At 37.3% G+C, this 25093-nt stretch overlaps 1 protein-coding gene across 8 annotated transcripts; it reads left to right on the top strand.

Moving 5' to 3' along the window:
• The first annotated feature begins 3807 nt into the window (after positions 1-3807).
• On the top strand, positions 3808-24686 carry LOC123758284 (protein O-linked-mannose beta-1,2-N-acetylglucosaminyltransferase 1). 8 transcript variants are annotated; one of them, XR_011228070.1, is made up of 14 exons: positions 3808-4003; positions 5661-5684; positions 7430-7579; positions 9905-10061; positions 11418-11653; positions 12212-12364; positions 13811-13909; positions 16327-16593; positions 18254-18427; positions 21100-21232; positions 21414-21566; positions 21722-21898; positions 22184-22420; positions 23334-24686. XR_011228070.1 is itself a non-coding variant. In XM_045742473.2 (14 exons), exons 2-14 carry the CDS (start codon positions 5666-5668, stop codon positions 23428-23430), a joined length of 1950 nt encoding a protein of 649 aa, XP_045598429.1. In that variant the 5' UTR covers positions 3813-4003; positions 5661-5665; the 3' UTR covers positions 23431-24686. The 8 variants fall into 8 exon arrangements, 4 of the variants coding, with proteins under 4 accessions (XP_045598429.1, XP_045598430.1, XP_045598432.1 ...); XR_011228069.1 differs by having other exon boundaries at positions 3809-4003; positions 22184-22290; positions 23334-23426; XR_011228068.1 differs by having other exon boundaries at positions 3813-4003; positions 22156-22485.
• The last annotated feature ends 407 nt before the right edge of the window (positions 24687-25093 follow it).

Consider the following 25093-nt stretch of genomic DNA (forward strand, 5'->3'; position numbering starts at 1 on the left):
AAGGGCTCGGCTACAAGTACCTCTGGCAGTTTGTAACATCTGCTGATGTAGATGTGATACTTATACCATATATATACATACTTATACCCATATATATAGGGGAGACATCTCCTGTCACGCAGGGTGCAGTCGCACCTCCACAGATCTCCAGTATCAGCTCTTGATACTGGTAATGGCTCAAAAGGGCCACCACTTACGGGCTATTCATGCCCGTGCCACCTTTTGGGGTGGCTTAATCTTCATCAATCAATCATATATATATAACATTAATAATTGTGTAACTAGCGTCAAAAGATTGTTATTTGCCTAGCTAAACGAACTAGAGGGTTCAGTTCCTGAAACGATTATGTGCCTCTGTAACCCTTTTCACCACCACCCATGGGATGGGTATGGGGTGCATAATAGAGAAAGAAATTGAATTCGCCATGTGGATTTCCTTAACGTAGCCTAGTAAAGGATTTAAGGTCCACGAAGGAATGGATGCTTTGCGTCGTCAAGAATTTGCTGGCTACATCACCTAGTGATTGATTGATTGATGAAGATTAAGCCACCTAAGAGGTGGCACGGGCATGAATAGCCCGTAAGTGGTGGCCCTTGTGAGCCATTACCAGTATCAAGAGCTGATACTGGAGATCTGTGGAGGTGCGGCTGCACCCTGCGTGACGGGAGATGTCTCCCCCGTCATCACCTAGTCCTCCCAAAAGCCTTAAATACCCCATTTCCTTCGAGATGCTAAGGATGGCCAACACAGGACGAAGCCATATCTCCCAGGGTGACCTCAAGACAGGAAAGTATGTGCGCTATTAGGATCGACCGCAACAAGGATATAAGATTCAAATTCAAAATTCAAATGTTTATTTAGGTATGATGGGTTGTATAGTGTTTATAAGTGCCTTATTTATTGTCCTAGGCTTAAAACATGTGTCTACGTTAAAGAACATGTGCTACCTGGCACGATTGGGCAACTAATCCCCCCTTTTCACCCAGCAATAACGGGAGACGTGGTTGTGAAATAACCCATATGCCACCTCTGTCCAGTACTATGTTAACTAGTCCAAATCTTTCTGGAATCCTTAAATTAAAAAAAAACACCTCATTTATGTGGAAATAAGTCAACGTATCGTTAAATAGACGTTTGACAGCAATAATTAAGGTACAGAACACCTGTGTGCCCAAGTGAAATGGTGTATCTTCTACACTCTCACCCACATACACCTGGTCACCCACATACACCTGGTCACCCACATACACACCTGGTCACAACACACACCTGGTCACTGCGGATAGTCCTGCTTGCAAGCTCCACTCAACAGCAGATACATAGCGAGTATCTTCAACACAGAGCTCAGACCATTTGGTCACCATTTGGTCCAGGAGACATCTCCCGTCACGCAGGGTGCAGTCGCACCTCCACAGATCTACAGTATCAGCTCTTGATACTGGTAATGGCTCAAAAGGGCCACCACTTACGGGCTATTCATGCCCGTGCCACCTTTGGTTGGCTTAATCTTCATCAATCAATCAATCACAGAGCTCAAATACATCGTTCGGTGCTCGTCAGTAATGAGTGTCGGGAAGGTTACATTAATTAATTTAAATACGTATGGTTATATCTGCCACTACGGCTCTCTTGGTAGGTTTAGGTGCTGGCAGGTAAGTCTCCGCAACTATATAGACTTATATCCGGAACTATATATGTTATATATATATCCGTTCCTTATTTTATATGTTCGTTGAAGTTCAAGTAAGTTTATTGAGACAAGAAAAAAAATACATCTCAAAGGGATAGAGTAGATTAGGCTATTTCTACCCCCACCCCCTCCACTTCAAGTCCCTCAAGGGAGCGTACAAATTCAGTGAGTACAAATACACAAATATGTTCGTTCCGGAACTCTATATCCGGAACTATATGTACCTCCTGAACGGAGGCACAGTTCAACAGGAGTCACGACTCGAGTTCAAGCCTAAAGGTCGCATTCTCATGCTTTTGTGTGGTAACACTGACTCATCGGCTGTATTCTCCTTTTGATATGGTTTTATTTTATTTACCTGAGGGGTGGTCCCCCTCAGGTGGCCTCGAAGAGGACAGGAAGCTGGCGGTTTGTCAAAGGTCACTCCATTTGTCCTATCGAGCTGGATTTTTAAATTCAGCAGTGCTTTGGTATTTGCGGATAGGCGGTTAAACCTATGGGTTAAAAACATGTTTTTTTTCCGTCCAGCATTGTGGTTGGTTGAGCTTGAAGTCGTTGCTCCTTGTTTGTGTTACATCTGACCTTTTGAAGAAGTTGTTAGGGTCAATATCCTCCAAATTGTTCAGTATTTTAAAACTTTCTATGATATCCACCCCGTCATGTCTGTTTTACCATAAATCTTAGTGTCATAAAAAAATCTAAATGTTTATTCAGGTAAAAGTACATACACAGTAGATGAGTTACAAACATAATGTTGGTTTAATAGATAGAGCTAGTACATACCATACCTAAAACCACTAATACGCACGGCGTTTCGGGCAAACCGTTATGAAAATTTATATAAAAATTTAATGATGTGGTTTGTGATATTGTCATCTGTCATTGCAGTATATGACAAAAAGGATTGCCCCCCCCCTCAAGCTTGCGGTACCCCCACTCACCACATTTTCTCCATTCAGATTCATTTCCGTTTAGAATGATCCTTTGCATTCTTTGTTTTACCCCTTGTTTTACATTAACACAGTGCACAGTTACAAACCCATTAAGATTTCAACCTAGATTCAACAGAGCAAAAGTTGTTGTTAAACACGTGGGACAAAATCTTACTGAAGCGACCATACAAGTCATAAATACTCATACTCCGCCCAAGTAAAACAGAAACAAGCAACACTTAGTGGGCCAGCCAGAGGCTTAGGGCCCGCGCAGGAATATCCCTGCAAAAAAAAAAAAAGGAATTGAGAAATGAGAAAGAGTTGGGAGTGGATATAATTCCAACACTAACACTGGACGCACATATAAATAGGAGTAATATAGGCAGCATATGGGATGTTGCCAAATATAAGAACATTGTTTAGAAACCTAAATTAGGATTCTTTTAATGCAATCCACACATTTGTTAGACATATACTGAAATATATAATACCGATATGGAATCCACACCTTATGAAAAGTACTGCTATAAAGGTTTCCAACAAGATTGGTGCCAGCACTAAGAGGGTTACGTTATGAAGATATACTAAGAGAACCTTAGTATATCCTCATAGCAAACCTCACAACCCTAGAGGATGGAAGGAACAGAAGGGATATGATTACAACATACGACATACTGCATGAAGGGAATAGATAATATGAACAAGGACAGTCTCTTAAAATTGAGAGAAAGTAGGGCAAGAGGACACAGGTAGGAAGCTGGAAACGCAAATGAACCAAAGGATTGTAAACAAAATACTTGTACCCTGTATGGGTAGTCGACAGGTGGAATGAACTGAAAGAAGTTGTAAAATCTAAAGTTGTGGAAGCCACCTCCATCCTCAACTTTAAGGCCAGATTCGACAAAGAATTTGAATGTCAGCAATAGTTAAATTGTAACTGCAATAGGTACAACAAGGGTAGTAGGCAGGGACATTAAGAGTTATAGACCTCACTCCCCAAGACATTGTCATAACAACTAGTTTTAAACCTGCGAGACATAAAAACTGTAGGCGGATGGTAAGAGAGAGAGACAGTATATCATGATTTCCCACGATATACTGATGTATAGGCTCCAGAGTCTATTGAATAATATCATATCTACATTTAAAGCAGTTACTAGGACCAACCCCCAACGACTGAAATAATCGTAGATAAGTTGATGGAGACGTTGAGCCTAACAGGAAAATAAGAACTGTGTTGGATAGGGAGAAGAGCAGCATACTTGGTGTGTGAAGCGACCAACAACACGACGCTGGCCAACACTTCCAGAAAACTTCCTGCAAACTGCACCTACCATCAAGAAGCAGAGAAGACGCTGCTGGTTTTTACCCTCTGCCCTGGTAACTTATATTACCGCCACTAATTTTGCCATAGTCGTACTGTAAATAATATTATCTGTCTGCCCGAAACGCTTTGCGTAATAGTAACTTTAGGCATTGTATGTACTAGCTCTATCTATAAATCTATAAATTTTTGTAAAACCTCCTGTATGTATGTACTTTACCTGAATAAACATTTATTTATTATTTATTTATTAATATAAATCTGCCCGAGACGCTGTGCGTACTGGTGTTTTTTTTTTTTTTTTGAGATATATACAAGAGTTGTTACATTCTTGTACAGCCACTAGTACGCGTAGCGTTTCGGGCAGGTCCTTAATCCTATGGTCCCTGGAATACGATCCCCTGCCGCGAAGAATCGGCTTTACAAGAATGTAAACACATTATGCTATGTACTCTCACAACCCAATGTAACTTCTTGTATATAAGTAAATAAATAAATTACATTGCACGTTACCACCCACGCACATTTGTAGTGATGTAGACAGCCTATAGTGTAATCTTCATTAGGGGGTCATTTATTACAATGGTCTACGCACTTGACTCACAATCGAGGATCACTGATTTGATATCCGGACAGAACAGAAATGGCTGGGCATTTTTTTCTTTCACCTAATGCACCTGTTCACCAGGCAGTAAATAAGTACCTGGGAGTTGGGCAACTGTTGTGGGTTGCATCCTGGTGAAGTTAAATAAATTCCTTACAGTTTTTATAATTTGTAAAACATTTAAATTTCACCATATGTACTTTTATGTATGCTGATTAAGGATATGTAATTGGTTATAATACTTAAATTCTAATAAGTCATTGTATTCATATAATTACAAAATGTAATTTATAAATTATAAAAACAGTTCTTATTTTAACCATAATTTCTGTATGCAACTTCAGCCCCTTTTATAACTATGTAATGTATATTTGTATGTGTATGTACTATACATATGACTGTACAATTTCTTACTGTATTTCAATGCAGGTAACTGAATTCAGTCAACTACAGAATTAAGTCATCACTGCACAACTTGTCACACTTTTATAATACTGTACCAGTAGTTATTGAAGAAAGGCATCATGAAGAATTGTTTTGTTCCATTGTGGAAAGCAGGCCAAAGACCTGTTGGAAATTGAGCAGCCACTTTCTCAGGAGTATTTTGATAACTGTCTAAATAATTAACCCTAACCTAATCTAAAGATTGCAAAAATGATTTATGTAGGCCTATGGGGGTACTTCTCCAGTATTTGAATACTGTACGACAGGCCATACAAGATCAGTTATTGTACAATGAGATGAGGTACCTCAAAGTACCCAGGTCTCTCTCTTCCCTCCCCTCTCTCTGCTCCCTTCCTTCCAATCTCCATCTACGTTTTCCCCCATCTCACTCTCCCCAATTTCCTCCTTTCCCCATATCTCCCTGCCCCCTCACTCTATAATCCCCCTTCCCCCTTTCTCTCCTTCCTCTTCCCCCCTCCCTGATCTACCCCTGTCCCTCCCTCCCATCTCATCTCCTCCCCCTCCACTCTATAACGGCAGTTGATTGTAAAATTTTAATTTTATAAATTGATTAAACAAAGTCATAATTAGTTGTATTTGACATGCTAAATTCATACATTTTGGACAGGGCTCAATCATAATAACCGCTGTATGTTTTTTCATAGCTTTCATGAAGAGATTCTCACTTGGTAAGTTATTGGCAATTAAAATATTAACAATATTACTGTACCTTATAATATCTGGCATGCAAGAAAAATTTACTTTATAAAAGTATAACTATTGGTGTTGCTTCAGTAGGTGTTTGACATTGTGGGTTTGCAGGTCACAAATAGCAATAACCGGACTGATCAAGTGGTCATTATGGAAACCTGGGGCCAGATTCACGAAAAGCACTTATGCAAACACTTACGAACCTGTACATCTTTTCTCAATTTTTGGCGGCTTTGTTTCCAATTATTAAACACTTAATGAGCTCCGAAGCACCAAGAGGCAGTTTATATCAATAACAACAGTTGAATGGGAAGTTTTCATGCTTGTAAACTGTTTAATAAATGTAACCAAAGCCGTCAAAGATTGAGGAAAGATGTACACGTTCGTAAGTGCTTGCGTAAGTGCTTTCGTGAATCTGGCCCCTGGTCTTAGGCAAGAGTAGAAAAAGTCAAAATGGGTCACTGGTAATTTTTTTTTTATTGAATCATCTGTATATTCACCAAGTTACAAAAAGGGAGATTAATTTAAGATAAAGTATATTGCACCTTTGATATATTTTTGTCTTTTCAAGTGGTTGAATAAAAATGTTCTTGTTTACTGTTAATTAAATGATGATTATATGTGATTATTTTGGACTTATTTTTACAGCAATACTTCAGTACTGTAGTTGGACTTATGTAATCTGTTTAACAGTATCTTGGATTTTTTTGAGTTATTTCATTATTATAAAGCTGTTTATACCCTCCTAGTTAGGTATCCAAGCAGAGATACTTTAATTTCATCATGTATATTCTTCCCTGTGGCATGTTTCTGTTCCATATCTCGAGAACTTCATTGTATTGATTTAAAATTTTGATACAGTACAGTAATACCTAAGTTTCAATGAAAGGGTATGACTGTTGTTGAAAAGGAATAAGAGCTCCAGAGTGCTACTACCATAGCAGTTTTGGTTTCTGTAATCTCTTGATCTTAAAAGTAAGGTACCTTTTGTTATTTGGTAGTGTAGCTCAGTGACAGTATATGGTGCTTGGTGCTTCCCTTCGCATGCAGTTTTATGAGTATATGAAGCACTCCGTATTGAAAGAGGAATTGCGGTATACAAACAGGATTATGATACTGATACAGTATATGATACTGATACAGTATATGATACTGATACAGTATATGATACTGATACAGTATATGATACTGATACAGTATATGATACTGATACAGTATATGATACAGAACTGTTGTGCTCAAAGCAACCAAATACAGTATCAGGTATACTTATTTAATTAATTTAATTTATGTCTGTCTTTCTTTTGCACTTGGGCAACTCTGACTTTAATGTATAATATGAATTATTGAGTGTTTCCCATTAATCAAGTCTGGAAATACATTATGACAGAGTAGGAAACATCTTCATTCAACTAACATTGTGTATCAATCATTATGGTAAACACATTCTGTGACTAAATTAAATTAATAAACTTGAGACAGTCCATAGTTTTAGCCTTATAGAAAACCCTGTCTATATATATGCACATATATGGACAACCCTGTCTATATATGCATATATATGGACAACCCTGTCTATATATGCATATACATATGGATAACCCTGTCTATACATGTCCTTGATGAGTTTTTAAATTTTAAACATTCAAATTATGATAACACAAATAATATTGATAAGTATTCATCCTGATCTCTTATGTGAGTGTTTTCAAAATCATTACAGCATCAGCATTCCGTCATGTTGGCTTCATGGGAATTACCATCTTCGTTGGGTTTGGACTGTATGGCATTTATGAATTCTTCTTTGGTTCCCTCCCTGTGCACACGGTTGAATTTTTCCAGGCAAATTCAACTGTTCCATTTCCATTTCAAGGTAAGCTATACAGTATACAGTATGTCTGTTTTATCTTTTGTTGTTCACATATATTTCTCTGTAGGCTAAATAGATTTGAACTTGTGCTTAAAGTTTACTTCCATACCTGAATACCAGCACTGAAGATTGGGGACCCAAGTTTATTAAGGTTGTGAAATGTTTATGGTTGGCTGTTTTCTAGCCAAGCACAAATCCCTTCTAGAGAGTACAGTGGACTCCTGCTCATATGGAATTACAGTATGTCTGCTGGAAAGCCAAAAGCAACAGATGGATTCCATTTCAGTAATAAGAGCACTATGATCGGTAGACTGGTAGAGTGAGCCAATATATTCCCTAGATCAGAATTTACTGCGGAATATGTAAATGAAAAATTAAAAAAATATATACAGAATATAAATTTCCCAATAATTTTAGTATTAAGATGTGTGTAAAAATATATAATTCTATTAGTGACACTAGAAAAACATATGGATGTTTTATAAAGTAGTAAATACACTGTAATGGCAAACTTTTCATGCAAGAACAATTCGTTGAGCATTGAAAGGCCCAGTACAAATGTGTCCATTCGAGTACAAGTACGCTCTACTCTTGGAAATTCTTAAATTATTTTTGACTGACCTTAACCCCTGAACTGCACACCTGTTTGTGGCAAAAACTTCATAGTGTAATTGTTAAGGACATATTTTTCTTGTGTTTATAAATGTTCAGGTAAAGTTACTGTCAAAATGTTTCCAAACTCAACTATTTTAATTTCAAAACACAAAGACTGATGAAAACATTAAAAAACATTAAAATATAGCGTAATTATAAAAAATGCACACCTCTCAAAACGACATTTGTTGTTTGGTGCAGTGCAGGGGTTAAGGAATGTTTAGACGTTTGATCATTATGCAGTAGTGTCTCTCTTCTTACAGTATTCTAATGCAAGAGAAAATACTGTGGTTTAGTATTGTCATTGTAGTGAATTTTACTGCAATGTTATCGATCTAGATTTGTCTATTACCAGTACTGTATATTCATATTCATAATCTTCTCATCAAAAATGGCAGTACCTTTGCTACAGGCTAGGAAACAATAGCTTAATTCAGTACAGTTGTTAATTTTCATCAGTAGGTGCTATCCTTGCCAGAAATATCCATGAGACCTGGTAAATGATGCTACCAAGCATCTGGCATCTATACCAACACTTTACCTTTTCCAATCTATTCCTCAGACATTATCTTCATAATCCACTAGCTCAAGACCCAAGTTGTGAAAAAACTAGTGAAATACAGTACCAACCATGACATACAAAAAGACTGTTCAAGTACTTGCACCAGCCAGGGAAGCCGGTCGGCTGAGCGGACAGCACGCTGGACTGTGATCCTGTGGTCCCGGGTTCGATCCCGGGCGCCGTCGAGAAACAATGGGCAGAGTTTCTTTCACCCTATGCTCCTGTTACCTAGCAGTAAATAGGTACCTGGGTGTTAGTCAGCTGTCACGGGCTGCTTCCTGAGGGTGGAGGCCTGGTCGAGGACCGGGCCGTGGGGACACTAAAGCCCCGAAATCATCTCAAGATAACCTCAAGATAAGCCATTGCTTTGTCTTTCAGCAAATCTCTTGACTCATTAACCTTCCCTGATATATTAAAGAAAACAGACAAACTCCAGTGTACACAAAGTAGGTAATACAGCTGACATAAGCAATTATAGGCTGATATAATCTACTAGCCTGATATAGGCTAGTAATATTATAAAAAATACTTGAACATATTTTTATTGTAAAAATTCCATAATGAAATAAGTCATTTGATCTAAGACAGACTTGGCTTGAATGAACTAAAATAGAGTACATGTGGTATTTGACACATACTGTACTGCCATCTATGGGTTGACGTCAGCACATCAATTTACAAGATCAGTTTTTAGCTGTACCGTATTATATTGAAAACTTCCATAATTTCAAGTTAAAGTTTTATCTCAAGGTATCAGCTACCACCTAGAAATGCTTTATTTTTCTTTTGACAGTTTTAAAGTAATCTTGGAGAGAGAGAAACTACTATTTCATGCTTTTCCCATACATTCCCCCCATGATACGGAGTTCTTGAATTCCTTAAATTTAGTCATTGACATATTATTTCTTCAACTACTGTAGTGAGCACACAGCTGATGTGATCATGAAAGGGAATTGTGCAAGGCTACTCTAGCCCTATCCTACTGTCCCTGTATACTCATTCATATATGTGTGACATTTTAATTCACATTCCTCAAACTCTTCCTGTGTGCATATGATATAAGAGCTTCAATAGGAAGGGATGTTTAATAATATACAGTTTACTGCTTTCAGACCATGGAGAGAGGATAGTATCTCAGTACATGCAGATTGGAGAGATACTGCCAAACTGTGGTCTCGATTATGTCTGTCCACACGATCACTTCCCCGTTCACATATATAGTGGGAAAAGCAAAGATGATATGCCCAAGATATGTGTGTCAGGGAAATAGTAAGTCTTTAATACATGATTTTTATTGACACATTTCAATATGTGTTTTTATTTTTTTAATGTTTTGCTTTGTCTCATAAATTGTGAGAAATATAAAAAAAAATTAGTTTGGTAACTGTTTTCATTATTCTTTACTGTACAGTATTTTTTAAAAGCTTAGACCCCCTAGGTTGTTTCCTTTTGCATTAGTGGCTTATATGGGTCTACACAGGGACATTATACCCACCAAGCTTTAATAACTTCTTCACCGACTAGACCACTATCTTTTCAAACTGTCTGGTCGAGAGGTGTACTGATGTACTGCTAATGTTGGTCAATTCTGGAGTTGTTATGGTTATTGCATAGGTTCTTCTGATCCTCGATGACCACACCTGCCTCTGTACTTGAGTTGGGTACAGGGCCTGTTTCTCTATTTTTGTAAACATTGATGGTTGTGAACTTGAATCCTGTGATTCCCCAGATTTTGTTGGCTGCTTGTCATTCAGCTGATATAAGTACTGTTGGTTCCCTTCCCTTCCCTTTTGTACTTTTGGTTTTGGCTCTAGAGCACTTTGTAACAACCTTTTCTCTTCTGGCAGCTCCTAGGCTTGTTTATTTGGAGACCTGGAAGCTGAAGTTTTGGGGTCTTTCTCTTTCCGTGAGGTTGTGTTCAAAAGTGAAGATGCTTTCCTAGGACATTCAGCCCCCTGTTGCGGTGAGCCTGTCTTTCCTCTGACTTGGTCTCCTGTTTCGATTTGGGATGTATCTCCTGAACCAACTTTTAAGGCTGTCCACTCTTTTCTTTTCTTTTTTCTTAGGGAAAGTGATGAGGCTGTCTTTTCAGGGTTCCTATTTAACTTTTTTTGGCCCTTGTGTTCACACCAGGTGTAACCTTCCTTACGATTGGGTTGGTGCTTTACCCACCATCCCAGTTTATAGTAATTTTCTCCTTTGCTAACCATTAAGTTTGATTCTTCGTCCTGCATGTAAGAGACATATTTTATCAGCTCTGCTGTTCTTCTGCTTGTCCTCCTCGTCCATTGAGGTGGACGAGGCTTAAACCCGCTCAATGGGCCTGTTTGGTGTGTGACGTTTCTGCCTCCTCTGCAGGTTGTGGCCTCTTCCCAGCTATTCTCTTACACTTTGGTTACGTGTTGTCTTTTGGTTACGTGTTGTCTTCCCTGGTACTAATTATTATTTTTGTTTTAGCATGATTTTGTTCCGCTTGAGTTGTCATGGTGAGTGAACAAGTCATTTGAGCCTTGCAGGCAGAATATGTCTGTAGACCTATATAAGCTGCTGGCTCAAGAAAATAACTTGAGGGATCATTTCAGAAAGGAGCATTTCATTTCACTAAATGCCCTATTTTTTCTTAAGTGTTATCCAGAGAGATATAAATAATGGTGGACGAGGCATGAACATGGTAGTTGTCGACTCTCATCGAATGAAACCTGTAAATGCTCGCCGCTTTGATACCTATGCAATGGACTCGAGTGAAATGGAACTGTTTCTGTTACGGGAGGTTCGAGAGGGAGACATTCTCATTGCGATGACGTTTGATGAAGCCTCAAGAAACTTAGGCGCCATGGCCAAGAGTTTACTTGCTGATCTAGGTACAGTCCATTTACTATATGTAACTGAATAGACACATAAAGCTTTGTAATTTAAAACCTTTAGGAGTAGCAGAATTAATTTATTTTCTCGTTTAGTTTTCCTGATACAGTATGTAATATTTGCTTTTGTCAACTTCAAGAGGTTAAAATTTGTTATGTACTACTACTCTATACTTTTAGGATGTGATTTAAAATAGAGAAACGAATTGAAAGTTTGTATTAGGGTAAAAAATATTTTTTTACCTTCCTATGCAAAATGTTTTAGCAGATAAGGCAGCAATTCTTTGTCATTTAGAGGTTAATGTTGAATCAGTTCACCATTATATATGGTAGCTTCGTAGGCAGTACTGTATATACTGTATGTACATTCTCATGTAGTATTTTCAAAGTGTAAAATAATGTTTAGGCTCTGGTTTGATTTCATATTTACAATATTTATTTGTCATGAACATTCTGGCTATCCTACAAGTTCCAGTTTTTGCTGAAAATAGAATAAATAGATCCTCTGTAAAGATCTTGAAATAACATTGAAGAGTGTATTTCCTTTCTGATCAACAGGTAGTAGTCAGATTCAAAATCTGCAATTCCGAGGTCAGTGGTTCATGATCTCTCAGCGAGGGATGAAGGGCTTCTCTCCTTATGAGATTCTAAAGGCTTCCAAAGGTGGACTGTGGTCTCCGATTGATGAGCACACATGTGTTCCTCGCCAGTGTAAGTTTACTGCAAAGAATTTTTATTTAACTAGCCAGCATATGATTTACTGTTTCAGTTACTGACCCTGTAAACTAGAGCTAGAGTAAATTACATTTGTTACAGTTACAATTTTATCGAGAAGTATAAACCAATGAATTTAGTATCTTCATTTTCCTGTTCAGTGTTTTGTGGTAGTCATACATCTACGATATATGGGTCTTTATTGATTTTTTCATTATTTCTTTGCAAAGTCACCTTAATATAGGTGATCTTTATATAATTCTATTACAGTGGAATCTTGATTCAACAAACCGTGTTCCGGTGAGTCTCTGGTTGGAACACACACTTTCCTTGCCAGATTTAATCACCTGATTCAATGAACAAGAGATTGCTGAAGTAGATGTGTGGATTTGCTTAAAATGTTAAGACTGAATTCATAGTGGCAAGATTTGAAGAAATAGTTGGACCTTGGCAAAGCCATTGAGCATACAGTATTTAAAACCAAATTCTATGGTTCATTTTAATTTTGAGATTTCCCCACTTTTCATTCACTAATATGGGTCCATTTTCCTTTGAAAATGAGATTTCAAGACTAGAGCATAAGAAAAGTACTAGGTACTGTATAGATAAATCTCCTAACAGACAGGTTCTCTTGGTAGTTGTCCAAGATATGACAGGTTAAAATAAAAATTTTGCTTGGTAAAATCAGCTTTTAGACTGTGGGAAATATTAGGATATGACTGGTAACTATTAATATGCTCCATTCACAGTTTTGATGATTTTTGTAGATGGACTCAACATTACAAGAAACAGCTTGAGCCTTGAGAAAGCTATTTAGGATATTTAAAACCAAATTTTATGGTTTGTTTTTATTCTAAATTGGCAAGGTTTTAGTTCACTTAGATAAGACCCTGCCACCTTTTGAAAATGAATTTTGAGGCTGGGATCATGAGAAATACCTAAGTTAGAGGTGGTTAAATTTTTTTGAAGATATGTTTATTTGATAGTTGTATATTATAGGTTAAAAATAATTTATTGCTAAATGAAATCAGCCCATAGGGCATGGAAAATGCATCTTGGAGGTATCTTTGGTTGCATTGAATTCCTCGCTGCAACGAATTGGGGTTGGTCCCATATAGTTCGTTGAATCGGGTTGTACTGTTCAGGTATAATTTCAAAAGGATTTAATAACGCATTGGTATAGGTTTTGTATGCATTAACACAGTAAATAAATAATCTTGGTATATTTTTGCACTAATGCTTTTTATAGTAATTATGCTGTATTTTCCTCTGCATACAACACGTATAAAAGCTGAGCATCAAGTAAGGCGATCATTCAAAAATATATTGACTGCATTTTTCATTGACTGTTATGCTAATGTGATGTTTATACATACATCACTTTGCTTTATATTGAAGCATTATTATTATATATATATTTCTAACAAAAACATTTCTTACCAGTGAAAGGACGCATCATCATGCCTGATCCAAAAGTAATGCAGAATGATGCTCGGTCAAAATTCTGTGAACAGCATTCCTACATCTCCGATTTTTGTTCGGGTGGGTATGTTTGGTTTGATTTTTTTGCCATTACTGTTAGATATTGTTAAACAAGATATTGTACAGTATATCATATATAGACTGAATAAAATATAAATTTAGTATCAAAGAACTTAGATAAAAATCTTTTGAAAATTCTTTCATCGAGGTTATTTACTTATACAAAGTCTTCATTGAGCAGTTTTCTTCACGCCTTTGATTTTACAAGGACTCGGCAATTTCAGGAACAATTGTTTTGGCTGTGTTGGGTGAACTTATCCTCTCGAATAAACATCACATTTTATCAAAATACCCAATGGACTATAAATCCATTGGCTTTATGGATCCATTCTTATATGATATGCTGTAAATCATAGCAGCTCACAAACAACCATGTTTTCCATGAGTGGGTACATCGGTTAGGTTAGGTTTGGGCATTTTAGTACATTATTTTTGTGACATTGTGACAACTCAAGAGGATGGGCTGGTTGGCTTATCATTGCTAATGTTAAAGGTATTGAGATAAATATAAAAGGTTGTTACTATAGTATAGTATATTATATTTAGGATATTTAGCAAGTTTTTTTTTTACCATATTCTGGTGTGTGTTTTTTCTTTTAATTTCTGACTAGAATTTGCACTTGTGTATGCATGCACCTGGGACTAACTGCTGGTGACTGCATTTGATCTAAGGGGAATTGGTGATTTGCATAACAAGACATGAGGCTTCTGTGTTTTGTATAGGCTGAATGAGATATGGATAGAGTTGTTATTGAAAATAAGGAAACAAAGACGGGCATCTCCTTCTCAGAGAGAACAGACTGTCCCAGTCTGGCGTCAAGATGGACTGACAGTCCCGGTTATAGTCTTTTTTTCAGAAAAAGGAAATTATGACCAACTCAGTCATCTGTCCCCCAACCATTTAGGGTGGACGGTAGAGCGACAGTCTTGCATCATGCAGGTCTGCGTTCAATCCCTGACCTTTCAAGGGGTTGGGCACCATTCCTTCCCCCTCTGTCTCTTTCCAAATCCTAATCCTGACCCCTTCCAAGTGGTATATAGTTGTCATGGCATAGCGCTTTCTCCTGGTAGATCCCTTCCCTTCCCTTCGGTCCTCTGTCCTTGCATTAAATATAAGTGAAATATGTAATTGAAATTACATGTGCAATTGAAGACACTGGAAATAATTAATATTTAATTTTTCCAAATTAAATGAGATAAGTTGTAAATAATCTAATTAATGATGCTTTGGTCATCTTCAGCCACATTATTGTGACTCGTTGCTTGTGCCTGAATGAAAAATTAATAATATTGAAACTAGAAAAATATAATAATAATAAATTGAATGAAAGTGAAGGAAAGACCCAATACTCTCTGTATAAATCTATTAAAAATTTTTTTTTAGGATGTAATCTACATTCTTTCTCAAGGGGACTGTATACAATGTTCTGAACAAGATTGTCGGAGTTTGCATTTATAAATCTGGAAAGGCGCCTCGCTTGGTATCCATCATTAGATGGATGATGTACGCTTCCCCAAGGACATTGACATTTCAGAAGAATGCTCAATTATCCTGATTTCTGGGAACTGTGGGCAGGGTTCCATGTAACAGATACATTTTATAATTTTAATTTTTCTATTGAGCAGGAGCTGGAACTTGGCTTTATTAAATATCATGTTTTTTTAGTGGCCCATTGAAAGACCAGTTTAACTTTCAGTTTGAAGGTTTTCTGTGTCCTCTATATTGTTAACTCGTGAAAATCCTTGTGTCATCTGCAAAGGATGATACAACACTGTAGATTGTGTCCTTGTCTGTTCGATAGGACATTAAAGACAAGTGCTCCTACTTTGTAAGTTCAGTAATTCTTTTTGTGCACATTTATCAAATGCTTTCACAAAATCTGTGTATACTGTATTACATCAGCATTTTCTTTGTCTTCCAAGGCATCTAAGGCCATGTCATACTGGTCTAGCAATTGTGAGAAGCAGGAGCGCCATATTTTGAACCCGTTGTCCAGGGTTATGTAGACTCTGTGATTCAATGTGTTTTGTGATTTACTTTTTAGCACTCTTCCAAAGGTTTGTTATGATGTGTGATATTAGTGATATTGGTCTACAATATTTTGCCTTGGTTTTACTACCTACTTTGTGGAGTGGCGCGATCTCTTGAGACACAAGTTTATAAATAAATCTAATCATTACTAAGTTTATGTATATTTATCAAATTTAGAAGAACTACTGTTTGTGTTTTTTTAATAGAATATAGATCAAATTCACAGGTTGCTAGTTCTAACTTTTCAAACTAATTAGCAAAGATATGCTCATATTTGCTGTTCATTAATATGTTATGCCATTCAGTAATTCTTGATATGATCTTTTTGTTGTAGTACTGTATTTTGATTGTTAATGATGTAATTGGTTTGTTATGGCCTCAACAGTTGATCAGCGGAATGTGCCTCTCAAACCTGCCATATTGACAAACCGACAACTAGTGGGTAGTGCAATGTTTATGACTCCAATTATGGTGGTTGCTGGAGAATCTCTCTCGTCATTGACGCTCACATTAGAAACCATTCTAAGCCAACCCGGAATACAGCCACGGTACGTGGTTGTGGTGTATAATCCCGAAGTCATCAAAGATGTAACTCAACTGTGTCAACTCTTTGGGTTTAATGCAAAAGCCACCAGTGAGAAGAAATACTTTAGTAAGTGTTAAGATTCTTTGAATGCTTATTGTATTTTTTATGTCACTCTTGACATAAAATACAGTACAGTTATATTGAAATACAGTACATGCTCTGTGGAGACATAACTTGCAGTGCCTTATTTGAAATCAATTGGTTAAGAATGTAACAGATAATAAAATCCAAAGGTACATTAACAATGATGCAGTTACCTTATCATGGACGAAATGATATAAATATGCATAATAGCTCCAAGGTTTAGCATGTTGATGGTATAATGTTCATACTGCTTCTGCTACTGCTGTTGCAACAGCAGTAGCAGTGCCCTCCGTGTTGAATTCGTTCATCGTTCATAATACAACCACATAGTAAGCAACCAGACTTAAGTAGTACTTTTTGACAGTCATGTAGTGGAACTGCTTGTAGAAGTACTACTAATAGTAATGCAGGCGATGAGTCACAGTAACGTGGCTAAAGTATGTTGACCAGACCACACACTAGAAGGTGAAGGGACGACGACGTTTCGGTCCGTCCTGGACCATTCTCAAGTCGATTGTAATGAGGAAGTAGAGACAGGCAATAAATAGGCAAGAGAGAGCTGAGGAGCAAAGTAAGGTGTAGTAGAGGGGATAGTAATAATAATAATAAAAGCTGCAGAGGGCCTATTGCAGAGTAATGTTTAAATATCAGTGACTACAAGGGAAAAGAGATCTAGTTCTCGAACTCCCAATTCCAAGTACAGAATTAATACAATCTTTGCTCAGAAATCCAATCAGGAGAGGTTAGAGGCATTAAATATGCCAAAACTGGAAGATAGAAGAAAAAGAGAGTGATATGATCACTACGTACAAAATAGTAACAGGAATCGGTGAGATTGATAGGGAAGAATTCTTGAGACCTGGAACTTCAAGAACAAGAGGTTATAGATTTAAACTAACTAAACAAAGCTGCTGAAGAAATATAAGAAAATTTAATTTGGCAAACAGAGTGGTAGATGGTTTGAACAAGTTAGGTGAGAAGGTGGTGGAGGCCAAAACCGTCAGTAATTTCAAAGCTTTATATGACAGTGCTGGGAAGACAGGACACGAGCGTAGCTCTCATCCTGTAACTACACTTAAATAATTACATGTGGCTTACACCCCTTCCAGTTAACTGAATTTCTTACCAGGAATATCCAAAAATTGAACTTATTTGCAATTGTTTGCACCTTATAGTATAGGGAGCTGGTCGGCCAAGCGGACAGCACACTGGACTTGTGATCCTGTGGTTCTGGGTTCGATCCTAGGTGCCGGCGAGAAACAATGGGCTGAGTTTCTTTCACCCTATGCCCCTGTTACCTAGCAGTAAAATAGGTACCTGGGTGTTAGTCAGCTTTCACGGGCTGCTTCCTGGGGGTGAAGGCCTGGTCGAGGACCGGGCCGATACTGTACTGTCAAATTTGTTAATTCTTATGATACTGATCAGCCATTGTTATACTATTCAGTACTGTATATTACTGTCTGCCTTTCATGAAATAGGGCAAAGTATGCAAAATTTAAATCTTACAAGTATGCATGTGCTTGACTGTACAGTGTAAAGTGGTTATGCATTATTCACTTTGTAAACAACCTGCTTTTTATCACAGATTTGAATCTTTAAGTTTAGATTTAATAATAATATCTTTTTATTATTATTATTTCAGGGATAATGGCAGTGGTATTTGAAACTGCCTTTGCTCTTTTTCCTGGGTCATCTTATGTGACAGTGATAGAGGAAGGCTTACTCTTGGCCCCAGACTTTATGGCATATTCTGCGAGTGTTTTGCCCCTTCTGCACGACCCGACCATCATTGCTATCTCTGCTTGGAATGCAAATGGTGAGCTTATGAATAACTGAAGTAGTACTGAAATTTGTTATCCAAATTTGTAATGTTATGCATTTTACTGTGGCATAAAATAGTATAAAAATCTAAATTTTTTATTATTTTTAAATTCCATAAAAGATTTGAAAGATAGTACTTTATTTGAGGCCTCGGCGATGACCGGGCCGCGGGGACGCTAATCCCCGAAACCAACACAAGGTAACCACAAGGCAAGGTAATCTTATCAATACTGTACAGTAGTCCTAAATTTATATTTGATCTTTTTAGAGAATAATGTTTCTCACTGATATTATGTTGATCATTTATTCGGCTGCCACATTAAATCTTCTATAAAATATTGTTGCCAAACCAACCACCACTTGTAAAATAACAAAAGTGTGGTAGGTTTTAATTATCATTTGTTATTTAGTGGTTAGTAAGTCTAAATATTAGTAAGTCTAAATAATTAGTAATATAGATATATTAGTTAGTCTAAATATGTATAAATATATACTGTATTACTTAAAGAAAAACCCAGGACAATTTGATGATAAATCAAAAATTTGCAAATTTCCATTAGCTGGACTTTTGTGCAAATCCAGGTTCAGAATGATATAATCAAGATTTGAGAGGTGTCACTATACTTCATCTTTAGTAGATATAATACTGTACTGTACTGTCAAGTTGCTGGGTTCCCAGTCATGTTGGTGTTGTGTCCAATTGTAGGGGGCCTGACAGCTGAGTGGATAGCACTTCAGATTCATAGTCCTGAGGTTCAGGGTTCGATCCCCAGTAAAGGCAGAAACAAATGGGCAAAGTTTCTTTCACCCTGATGGTTTTGTTTACCTAGCAGTAAATAGGTACCTGGGAGTTAGACAGCTGTTACTGGGCTGCTCCTTGGGGGTGTGTAACAAATGGGAGGCCTGGTCGAGGACTGGGCCGTGGGGACGCTAAGCCCAGAAATCATCTCAAAATAATCTCAAGATAAGAATCACCTCACAGACACTGGCTACTGAAGAAACCGTTCCTGCCCGTCTCATCTCTCAAAACAAATTTCTTTCTCTGATTTCAACCCTGTCATTCACAATGCAATCCATAACTTCGGAGACATGGGCATTTAGCTGTTACAAAAAAAAAAAAAATAATTACATGTTATTAATTAACACTTTCGCGCTATCTGGACGCGCCGGCGCGTCCCGTTTCGTCTAACGCTAACGCATAGTGGACATAAAGTTGAGTCCTCTTTTAAAATATTTGTATAAAATTCAATTTTTATCCGATTTACTTTGGGTTTGTTTCAAACTGCGCGCTATGAGGCTCTCTTTCTCACCACTAGGCTGCATGGTACAATAAGTTCATGAAAGGTGTGGATAACTTCGATCAAATGGTATTTTGTCCCAAACGGGTTGCAGGTGGGTGACTTTAGCCGTTTATACTGGTAATGCTTCCCCCATATCATGTATTATATGCATATGTCTGTTTAGGGAATTTTATTCCGATCAATATACAACCAAAAATAACTGTGTGCAACAAGTATAAACTTGACAAACATAACAAAAGTAAAAACATTTCGTGTGTGTTTGACGCTCACTGATATGTTCCAGCGTTGTTTTATATTTGGCGCTATTCTAACTTACGCTTTGTTGATATTTTTTACCTATGGGCACATAGAACATTCTATTGCGAACACATTGACACAAAAATGAATGACTGTACATAGAAAATTAATGTCATGAGAGTGAAATAAGTATAAACTTTCAAAGCGCCGTGCGTCGTCCCGTCACCGATACCGGGTAACAATTTCACCACTTCCCACACTCTTGCGGGCGGGCCGCATCATTATTCTACGCTTATATTCATATCACCGTGTTGGGAATTTCATTGCGAGTCCATTGATACCAAAATTAACGCTGTAGAATAAGTGTGGAGGTGATTACAATCCCAAGAGTAAAAACATTTTGTTGCTGATGGGCGCTCACGGCGAGTCATCTTCGTAGTTATTTATTTGGTGCTGGTATCCCTATACGTTTCGTGACTTTTTTTACTGATGTTCTTCTAGAGAATTTTATTGCGAACACGTTGGTACCAAAATGAAATACGTAGCATGAGAACTAAGGTCAGAAGAGTAAAAAGAGTATACACATTTTTGTTTTTACGCTTAAGCGATAAAAACGCTGCGCGCACATTCGGTTGGCTGAGTGACCTTTGCGGAAAGCGCGAAAGTGTTAAATGTCACATCACTGTGGCCTTTCTCCTGTTACTGAAACAAGAAATGGGAAATATCTCTAGCCATTACGTAATGGCCACACATGATTAACTTACGGACTTGTAATGTAATAGAGACCTGCACTTTGTCAGGACTGGTTTGTTCCACTAAGAGTTGTATATCCCTTTGTAGAATGTCCTGACCATCAAGATGGTCAAAAAATGTGCTTTTTCTACTATTTCTTTGTCATGTGTCCCTCAATAACATTCTTGGTGAATTTGACTCCTTTGATATCACTTGTCTTGTGTTTCTCTGCTCTCCTATTGCCACCATAAATGATATTTAAGACCTCTTTAATATTCTGTTAAAGACAATGCTGTATAGCTTTCCAGGTTTACCAGTTTGTTTTGATAATTAGCTAAAAGTTTTCTCTAAACTTATTTTAATCCGAATGTCTAATTTTCTTTTTTTGTCTTTTTAGGTTTCCCAAATGTGTCATCTCGACCAGATCTTGTATATAGAATTGAGGATTTTCCCGGCCAAGCATTCACTATACGTATGGCTACTTATATAAAGGAACTGAAGCCAAATATGAAAGAGTGCTGCAACAAACGGTAAACATTTGTTTGGATGATGCCACCAACTCTTAATAGAATATCTACTTACAATAATTAACCTGCACTTCTACAGCTTTGATGACATCTAAATTAAGATTTGGATGAGAAAATATATATATATATATACAGTATATGTTTAACTTACCAAAAACATTAAAATCACCATAAACTGTTGCAGCGGCTGGGAAGGATGGCTGGAGCTGGGTCGCTGGGAAAGGGAGATAGTGGTGCCAGATGTGTCCCGTGTGTTGCGACGTCCAGTGGGTACTGACCTTGAGCCAGTCACACCATTAATTCATGCACTCTTTCACCGTCTGCGTGCCACCAACTTGTGAGTTTGATGACGTTATTACTCCTGTCCAATTATATACTATACGTGTTTTTCAGACTGATCTGTGAAATGCTGAAGAGTGTGGGAAGAGAGACTGGACAGATAAGTTAATATAGACACACAAGAACTCTTAATTTCCGTTGACTTCCTTTCAGAGAGATGACATCACCACTCAGCAATGCAGACACCCTGACTGCTGAGCGATATGAAAATCATCTTGTGGAGCTGTTAAATTCCAGTCATGCCCATATGATCAGACTTACTAAGGAGGCAGTTAATGCATGTGCTTTAAATGAATCTATGAAAAATTTGAAACTAATTTTTGATGACAAGTAAGTGCCGTCATTTAAATATTTTTAGTTTCTATCATGTACACAAGTCATGTGTATAGCTCTTCGATTGCAGCATACTGGGTTCTGTACAGGTCTTGTGCAGGATGATAATATATGGAGTGAAGTCAGTTTTTATATCATTTTCACGTGGCCTGAAGAAGCATATTAGTACTGCATTAATATTTTGGAGATAAAAGGGCTTCAACTCATGTTTCCATAAACATTTATATATTGGATCAACTTTTGACTTGACGCAGGCAGTCAGTACATGTTGTTCCCTACAAGGAGCTGGACATAACGGGATTTGGGGGCATGAAGATCCTGTGTCGGTGTTTTGGACTGTTCTATGATGATCGCTCCACCCCAAGAGGGCTGCATCGCGGGTTGCTACGGTGAGTGAGGGACTGTTCTATGATGATCGCTCCACCCCAAGAGGGCTGCATCGCGGGTTGCTACGGTGAGTGAGGGACTGTTCTATGATGATCGCTCCACCCCAAGAGGGCTGCATCGCGGGTTGCTACGGTGAGTGAGGGACTGTTCTATGATGATCGCTCCACCCCAAGAGGGCTGCATCGTGGGTTGCTACGGTGAGTGAGATGTGGGGAATGGTTGTAGATAAATGTGGCTAAAGTTCTCCCACATTATTAGTAACAATTTCTATTATTAGATTTATGAATTTGTTAGAGAACTGTTAGAATGCTTGGCATTTTGTATTTTAACTCCTATAAATTAATCAACATGAATAGTGAACTCATCTTGACATGGGAATATTGGACAGATCACAGTTGTTACTTTACTGTATGGAGGAAGAACATGGCACCGAGTTGACAAAACTGTAAAGGTTTCAGCTGGACAGATATGAAAGCAGGAGCAATTGTGGGGGTAGTTATCCTTATAAAGGAAATCTACAACTAGCATCTGTCAAATACTAACTGAAGATAATCACATCTTGGCAGCTGAAATCCCCACCAGTCATGGCCCCATGGTCATTTGCACAGCTTACCTATCTGAGAGAGACTAGCAGGATGGAGGGCAAATAGTAGATAGAATCCTCAACAGTAACTGTCAACTTTTATAGTAGGTTGCCCCCTTGACCAGGTTCACCTCTACATGATCTGCCACCTCCTCCACCACACTGCCAGCTGCTCCACCTCCACCACACAGCCATCTACACATACACATTCACACAGATTGTGGTAATGTAGTTTTAAGAGTATATAATTGACTCCTGAGTTGCTTAGTATATGTACTTTGGAAAATATTGTTTGCATTGCGAGACGTATACTACCTCATTTGACTACGGGATCATCATATTAGCTCGGAACTTTTGTTCCGAGTAACTAAAGAAAAAAAAAAGTCTTAAAAATTACCTGGTTTCAGTACTATAAATGTCATTATGATTGTCATTAAAGGCTTTGAATTAAATTCTTTATAGGTTCAGCATGGAAGGAAGTGAAGTCATTTTCCTCAGCAATAGAAACCAACATTTTGTGATGCCGCCTTTCAATGCCACAACACTGAGTTTGCCATAATAATGAAGGCAAGTTATCATAATTTTACACTATTAATGCACAAGATTTTAACTACATTTTCTTAATGTTATTACTTATATTGCACATTCCAGTTGTAGAAATTTGGGTTTTCCCCCAAATTCCAACCTACAAATAAATTTGAGTCTCATCATTTTAGTAATAGCTGGATTATTCCATTTTCTTAATACTATAATACAGTATAGAATTGATAAACCCTCATTTTCTTTTTTGGGGAATGAAGTGTGTGTGCCATTTAATTCCTGTATGTAATTAAATGTCAGTCTGAATCTCCCATGCTACAGAATTATAGAACCATCATTTAAAAGGTAGAATTTAGCATGAGGAGTCAATAATCCATTTTGTGAGGGGCCCAGACTAAGTCCTTAATAATATGCACTACTGAATACTGGAAATGTATAACTATAAACCAAAGTAATGAACTTAACTACAGTATTATTAATACAGATATATATATATATGTCGTACCTAGTAGCCAGAACGCACTTCTCGGCCTACTATGCAAGGCCCGATTTGCCTAATAGACCAAGTGATTTTCTTTATTTTTAATAAATTGTTTCCTATTGGTTTATTTCAAATATTATTATTATATTATATTAAGAACATAAATTATTGATTATGTTAGTTTAGGTTTGGTTAAGATAGGTTAGGTAGGGTTGGTTATGTTCGGTGCACGTTAGTTTTAACTCAGATTTAAAAAAAATTAGCTCATACATAATGAAATGAATAGCTTTATCATTTCATAAGAATTAAAAACTGAAAAATATTGAAATTCTGGAAAACTTGGCTTATTAGGCAAATTGAGCCTTGCATAGTTGGCCAAGAACTGCATTCTGGCTACTAGGTACAACATATATATATAATTTAATTTATTGTGTGTATTTTTTTTTTTTTAACCCTGGAACTATTTCTAGATTTTATAACAATAGTAAACCACCAACAAAGCCAATGTTGCCATGGTGATATTTCATTGGTTGGCTCAGTAGGTGTAACCCAACCTTGCCAAAATTTAGGCCATTATCTAATGCTCTGCATGTACATGTCTTGAAGATAGTTTTTAAGGATAATTCCTGGGCTGTGCACTTAAATTTCCATAAAAACCTTTGTGTCATCGGAATGTTTACTGTCAGAGTATGGACGATTTATTTTTAGCATTATCAGAATGCAAAAGTGTTAAAATAGTTTTTCTAATACTGTATAATGTTCAGTACAATGAATAAATGGTATAATTTTAACAATTTATATCAGTACACAGTACTAAAATTCATGATTTCTGTATAAACATTGATTTCTTCTTCAATAGTACCTGACGGTCACCTGACCCCTCGGTAGTATCCTTGGTGAATCGGATACCTTTGATGTTCGCCTTACATACTTTTGTTCTCGTATTGGCATCTTTAACGCCTTTTGAATATCCCACACTTTGACGGTGCTACATAGCCTCCCTGGCTTGGTGCCTCCTTTTGATTATGTACTATTGAAGTAAGTAATTAACATTTAAATATTGCTTTCTTTTACTAAGCAACAAAAAAATTCATGACACTTATCCGGAAATATTTTATGCATCACTTTTCTGTGCTTATTTTATACTGGCAAGTTATCACTATCAGTAAGTAACTACTACTGCCATACTGCTAAATTTGAT

The sequence above is a fragment of the Procambarus clarkii genome, chromosome 11 (genome assembly GCF_040958095.1).
Source record: "Procambarus clarkii isolate CNS0578487 chromosome 11, FALCON_Pclarkii_2.0, whole genome shotgun sequence".
In the NCBI taxonomy this organism is placed as follows: domain Eukaryota; kingdom Metazoa; phylum Arthropoda; class Malacostraca; order Decapoda; family Cambaridae; genus Procambarus; species Procambarus clarkii.

Excerpts from the sequence above, each read along its gene's own strand:
- LOC123758284 (XM_045742473.2), top strand. Across the intron at positions 12,365-13,810 it reads CACATGTGTTCCTCGCCAGT|TGAAAGGACGCATCATCATG; the intron begins GTAAGTTTACTG and ends ATTTCTTACCAG. Across the intron at positions 16,594-18,253 it reads CAGTGAGAAGAAATACTTTA|GGATAATGGCAGTGGTATTT; the intron begins GTAAGTGTTAAG and ends TTATTATTTCAG.